Genomic DNA, 6,941 nt, shown 5'->3' on the forward strand with positions numbered 1-6,941 from the left:
AAAGGTATTTCAGGGGAGAGTGGCTATATAGCTTTAGCTGCCAAATATATGCAGTTGAAACATGCCAGTGTGGGTTTTGTTATATTTTCTGTATAGCATGTTGTATAAGCATTTAATGTCTGCATATGTCAGATGCCATATAAATAATAACAAATGGTAGATGATGTTATACACACAAAACAATTGCAGGATAATATTTGAAAATTTAATCATGGAAATAAGGCATATGTTCTAACACCTTCTAAGTGGAGTGAACCTTTGATACTACTCCCTGACTTTCTAATGGTCAGCTGTCCAATGCATCATTAGTAATAGAATCACAGAATGGTCGAGGTGGGAAGGGACCTCTGGAGGTCATTTTGTCCAACCTCCCTGCTCAAGCAGGGGCAGCTAGAGCCAGTCACTGTGTCCAGGGCTGTGTCCAGCTGGGTTTTGAGTATCTCTACAGATGGAGATGCTACAACCTCTCTGGGCAACCTGTGCCAGTGTTTGAACACCCTCACAGGAAAAAAGCATTTTCTTGCGTTCAGATGGAATCTCATGTGTTTCAATTTGAGCCTACTCCTCTTCTCCTGGCAGTGAGCACTATAGAGAAGAGTCTGGCTCCCTCATCTTCATTCCTTTCAATCAGATATTTGTTCACATTGATGAGATCCTCCCCTGGGCCTTCTTTTCTCCAGGTGAACAGTCCCAGCTCTCTCAGCCTCTCCTCATATGAAAGATGCTCCAGTCCCTTAATCATCTTTGTGGCCATGTGCTGGACTTGCCAGTCCATCTTTTTCATTTACTGGGGAGCCCAGAAATGGACACACTACCACAGGTGTGGCCTCACCAGCGCTGAGCAGAGGGCAGGGATCACCTCCCTTGACCTGTTGGCAATGCTCTTCCTAATGCAGCCCAGAATGCCGTTGGCCTTTGTTTTTTGCTGCGAGGCTGTGTTGTTGGTCCTCAGTGTGTATTGCTGCCTGGAGTTATTCCTCCCCAGATACAAGATTTGTCATTTCCCTGTGTTGAACTTCATGAGATTCCTCTCAGCCCAGTTCTCCAGTTGCTCAAGGTCCCTCTGAATGGCAGCACAACCATATAATCTGTCAGCCACTCCTCCTGGTTTTGTATCATCTGTAAACTTGCTGAGGGTGCACTCTGCTCCCGCGTCTGGGTCACTGATGAAGATGTTAAACAGTGTCAGCCACAGTGGGGTAAACCACTAGTGACTTGCCTCCAACTTGCCTTTGTGCTGCTGATCACAGACTCTAGACTTGGCTGTTCAGCCAATTTTCAATCCACCTCGCTGTCCACTTACCTAACACGTACTTTTTTAGCTTGTCTATGAGGATGTTATGGGAGACAGCGTCAAAAGCCTTACTGAAGCTGAGGTAAACAACATTGCCTGCTTTCCCCTCATCTGCCAAGCTAGTCGCTGCATTGTAGAAGACTGTCAGGTCAGCTAAGGTTGATTTTGTGTTCGTAAATTCATGCTGACTACTCCCGATCACCTTCTTCTCCTTTATGTGTTTGGAAATGCTTCCAGGAGGATTTTTTCCCTCACCTTTCCCAGGATTGAGGTGGGCTGATTGGCCAGTAGTTCTCCAGATCTTCCTTCTTGCCCTTCTTGAAGATAGGAGTCCAGTCTTCAGGAACGTTTCCCAGTTGCAGTGACTTTTCAAAGAGAGAGAGTGGCCTCGCAGTGTCATCAGCCATCTGCCTCAGCACTCATGGGCGCAACCTGTCAGGCCCTGTGGACTCAAATATTTCCAGTTTGTTCAAGTGCTCCCTCAACTGGTCCTCCTCTGCCGAGGGTAAGTTGTCTTTGCTCCAGACTTTCCTCTGGTCTCAGGGGCCTGGGATTCCTGAAGGCTGGTCTTTATAGTAAAGACTAAGGCAAAGAAGGCATTGAATACCTTGGCCTTTTCCATGTTCTTTGTCACCAGCTCCCTGCCCCATTCAGCAGAGGGCCTGCATTTTCCCTAGTTTTTCTTTTGCTGTTTACATACTTATAGAATCCTTCCTTGCTGCCCTTCGCATCCCTCGCCAGATTCAATTCTGGATCCACCTTGGCTTTCCTAATCCTGTCCCTGCACGATCAGACAGCAACTCTATACTCCTCCTGGGTCACCTGCCCCTGCTTCCACCTCCTTATACATTTCCTTTTTAAGTTGAATCCAGTTAGGAGCTCCTTGTTCATCCATGCAGGCCTCCTCCCACGTCTGCTTGATTTCCTACTTGTTGGGATGGACCTTTCTTGAGCTTGGAGGAGATGATCCTTGAAAAAGGTGCTATGTCCCTTCTTTTACCGTCATCCCCAGACTCTTGGTTTGCCTACCCAACTACTTTACTTTTTGTTTTTGAGGAATTATCCCTCACCTGCCATTTCTAGTTTAAAGCTGTCCCTACCAGGTTGGCCAGCCTGTTGGCAAAGGTACTTTTGCCCTGTTTAGTCAGGTGGATCCCATCTCTTCGAAGCAGCTGTTGATGTTCAGAATGGGTCTCATGGTTGTAGAAACTGAAACCCTGCTGCCAACACCAGTGCAACCAGCTGTTAACCCCAAAGATCCACCAAGTCCCCCTCACCAGGAGGGTTGAGAAGAACATTACCTGGACCCCCGTGCCTTTGACCACTGTCCCCAGATCCCCGTAGTCATTCCTGATATTTCTTAGGTCACCCCTGCAGTACCACTGGTGTCTACATGGAATAGCAGCAGGGGTAATAGTGCAAGCCTCTGTAGCCTCTCTACAACATCCCGAATGTGAGCTCCTGGCAAGTGGCAAACCTCCCTAGATGACAAATCGTATCGACAGGTGGGGAGCCTCCATCCCCTGCCATAGGGATTCTGCTACAACTAGCGATTGCCACTGTCTTCTAATGGTCCCGAGAGGCTCAGGCTCAGCCACCAGATGCTCCAATTCATGGTGCTCCCAGCTTCTCATCAGCTACGAGGGCAGTGAACCTGTTCTGTAACTGGAAGTCCTCAGGGGGCAGGAGCCTGCCTCCTGGTGTCAGAAGTCACCAGCTTTAAGATGATGATAAATAAGTAAGGTATTTCTCGATACTAGGATGCGTTAGTGGGAGAAATGATTGCTTTGGGGAAATTAGTTTGTTTAATTCTGCATTAAGTGTTAAATAAGTTAGGAAAAAAACCTGCATAGGAATACAGTTCCTATTTCCATTGACAAGTTTTTCTAGGCTTAGTCTCATGAGAGAAGAGGCTGGCTCCAGCATAAAGGTGTTCTCCACGTAGATTTTTTATAGTAAACCACTTTTTACATTTGATGGGGAAAAAATAAGAAAAAAAAACCCCACAACTAAAACATAGAGCTTGGTTACCTGTTTCTACTTACTGACTTGAGAGGTTTTTTGATGTCTTCTGAGGTGCTGAGTAGTGCACTCTAGCTCGTCAGCAACACTAAGGAATATGGGCACAAGAGGACCTACCTGCCTTTCACTTTTTGGCTTCTGGAACGTTCAAGGGTTGAACTCGGTGATATGCCTACATACAGTTATCAATGTAAAGCATTTTCTGCAAGTACTGACAAATGTTTTTTTGCAGAGTTAAGTGACACAGTGGAATATAATCTTTGACTTGTAACAGACTCATGTCTTTTAAATCCCTTTCAGGCAAGTTTCTCTTTGATTTAGAACAGCAGACTGATCTACTGCAATTTGTTATTTCAGTGCAATCTGCCAACAATATGATCCATAGACTCCAAGAGAGGGAGCATGAAGAGAGGAAGGTAAAGGATGGATGGATAGATTTTTATAATGTGACCTAAGTAAGAGTCTTGTGCTTCTACAGCAAGTCTACGTGCCTTCAGTACAGCACGTATTTTTCTATACTTTATATGCTTGCTGTAAAACTTCTTTTGGGGTGATTTCTGCACTTATAAAATGCAAATGGCAGCAGCATATATGTTCTAGGACTGCAAAGTTAATGGATCACTAGCTCTTCCTACAATCTCCTGATGTGTGGAAACTATTTTTTTTTTTAATTTCCTTTCCTTTATTTTCCCTCCTAGCTCAGACTAGAATATTTGTCACATACAGGGAAAGCTTAAATATAAAAAAAAAAAAATTATTTTCTGTGGAACAAAAAATACCTACTAACCTACCAGAATGGAAATGTAAATCTTTCCTAGTTAGCTGAGAACATTGACCATATTGTATATATTGCTTGTTGAAAAGGAAGTGTGTTTTTCACTTGTGGATAGGTTATTTAATGAAGGGCTATATTATAGGAACATGCGAATCATTGGAATCTTTTCAGTTGGCTACACTTTGCTCATTTGAAACACATGTGCTCTGAATCTAAAATTTGGAAAATTATACAAGAAATTATGTTTCATGTTTTCCCATTACTCCTTCATGATTGTGTTCCTGTGTTATCTTTTTACCTGCAAAATGTTATTTATAATAATTTAGTTCAGAAAAACTGAAGACGTTTCTGTGGCCATCACACAAAACAGGCTGCGCATTGATTTATGTAAGCTGATAGTCATGTTTTTCTTTCCTTTTTGTAATCGATGAAGATGGGCAGTCCAGTTGCAGTTGAATACTGGTACTGTGTGAACAGCGCGCTGTGAACCCTGACAAAGTTTGCTTGTGTCTAACACTAGTGTAGATATTGGTAGAGAGCTTAAGTAGGAAATTCTTATAGTTCTGCTACTGTTTGTTTGAAGTAAAACTTTAATAAAAAATTTTATAACTTATAGAATGAACAGTCACTTAATAAGAATGGTAACTATTCTTTTTTAAAATACATGCAGTGGACCAGTACTAATAGCTATTCAGGATTTGTAGTGTTTCTTTAAGCTTGTGTAGTAAGACTTTTTGGCTTGAAACTTGCCAAATGTGAGTAGTAACAGGTAGGTAACTTTTTAAAATTGTAGATAAAAGGTGTCACTGTAATTCAGCTACTTGAGGAGAAATTCTTTTTCTTTACTTTTCTTTCTGAAATCATGTGTTCTGAAAAAATAATGGGTTTTTGTTAAGATCTAATGTCAATTGATTCATGTTAGCAGCCCTCAGTGAAATTAATTCAATTTCTGCTGAACAGAATGAATTTTAAGATTATTAGCATTACTAAGTATCTTTTTTTGCAGTTCCTTTCAGTTACCGGTATCAGCCAAGTAACAAAAGGGAAATGATGTTGTCCCTACTACGTTCTCACTTAGGGTGTAAAGTAATTTGTGATTACAGAACTGTCATTGAAAGAAGCATTCATGGAATCCCTTGTCTCGTTGAGTAGTCTTCCCATCCAGATCAGTAATATTTAGTTAGTAGTTCAAGCTGTGGATTACTTTAAGCTTGTGGGAGAAACTAGAGAAGACTTCAAGAAATTTTGTAAACCTGTTTTTGTGTACTATATTCTTCTTTTTTTATTTTAAATATTTTTATGTAGAGGGGTACAGGCTTATACTGGAAGCTACCTAACACTTCCCAGTGTTGGTTTGGTTATGGTCTTACCTCTTAATTGCTTGTAGCATGAACTAGTATGGTAACATTTCTCAAAGCCTGGATGTCCCTCAAATGGTGGGTTTTTTGGTTTGGGTTTTTTTGATGCGTTTTTGGGTTTTATGTTTTTTAATTTCAGCAAAAATAGCAAGTAATACTAAAAACAAAGTTTGCTGAAAAATTTGATGTTTTTACAAATGTTAATTTTTTGCATAACCAATGACAGTAAAACAAGGATAGAAATAAATACAAGCAACTCATGTGAGTCAGTACTGTATACAAGAAGACTTTACTATCTTTCAAGTTCAAGCACTCAATGCAGTATTGAGTGAAAAAATAGCTTCATAATCAGATTAGATTTTTTCCAAATAACTAATGTCTGAACTTAGGTGTTGATATAAAAGAAATATGAAAGACATCACTGCCAAAATATGTAAATTTGCTAACACACCAAACGGAAATTCCAGAACAGGAATTAGTAAGGCAGCAACTATGTTTGTAATTTAGACAAGCTTTGGTTTATATCTAAACCAAATTACAAAACTTTAACTCAAAACTATTTTCAACTTTTTGTATGAACATGAAAGCTGAAAATCTGCCAAATTTAGTGATGTCTGAGTATCTTATAAAAAAATTACTCATAAAAGTAGTGGGCATTGTTACAAACATAGAACAGATTCTAAGCTTAGTTTGAGTTTCCCAAACCCTTGTATTTTAAATTTATACTGAAAGACAGAAGTTGAGGACAAGTCTTGAGGTTACATATGAAAAGTGAAGTCTTAACAGGTTGCTATGGCTTATGTTCTGTTGGGTGACTGGAGGAACTTCTAGCAGAACAGCTGAAATACTGTTTGGAGAAGAAGAATTGCTGAAAGAGTGGATAACCAGCGATCAAAAACAGGACAAAGCTGTATCAGTGTGGTCTGGCACTCGAAACTTTAGAGGAGGATAGAGCTGGAGTTCTAAGAGTGATTAGGGGTGGGGAGATGATTCTCTGATTAAACGATCAAAAAAAAATCTATCCAAATTTTGCTGAATTAACAGCCATGCAGAAATACCATTTGTACTACCTTGTAGATTTTTTCAGGTGGGGTAAAAATGTTTTTTTCTGTGTATAGATGATAGTAAGGGCCAGTCAGTAACAGATAGTAAAAACCTAATGCACTGTTGCTGACAGTTAAATGATCCTTTGGTTTAAATAGAAATCTACAGCATGGTGGGAGGTGTTGTATTGTCTAATGCTTAAAACATTACAATTTATAGCTAATTATTGAGACTCTCTTTTTTGGTTCCTGACTAAATATTGTACCAATAGCCCCAAAACTGAGCCCTGGGGAACACCACTTGTAACTGGCCGCCAATTGGATTTAACTCCATTCACCACAACTCTTTGGGCCCAGCCATCCAGTTTTTACCAGCGAAGCGTGCACCCGTCCAAGCCATGAGCAGCCAGTTTCTCCAGGAGAATGCTGTGGGAAATGGTGTCAAAGTG

General features: G+C 40.7%; 1 protein-coding gene across 1 annotated transcript in view; it reads left to right on the plus strand.

Moving 5' to 3' along the window:
* Positions 1-3,732, plus strand: part of LOC104076911 (biogenesis of lysosome-related organelles complex 1 subunit 5-like) — a gene marked incomplete at its 3' end in the record, with an annotated part of 6,723 nt that extends 2,991 nt beyond the window's left edge. Inside the window, exon 3 of the mRNA XM_009577975.1 lies at positions 3,674-3,732. Coding sequence (XP_009576270.1) covers positions 3,674-3,732 — 59 coding nt within the window. The remainder of the gene's footprint in view (positions 1-3,673) is intronic.
* Positions 3,733-6,941: the final 3,209 nt, after the last annotated feature.

This window comes from Fulmarus glacialis, unplaced genomic scaffold (genome assembly GCF_000690835.1).
Source record: "Fulmarus glacialis isolate BGI_N327 unplaced genomic scaffold, ASM69083v1 scaffold9510, whole genome shotgun sequence".
In the NCBI taxonomy this organism is placed as follows: domain Eukaryota; kingdom Metazoa; phylum Chordata; class Aves; order Procellariiformes; family Procellariidae; genus Fulmarus; species Fulmarus glacialis.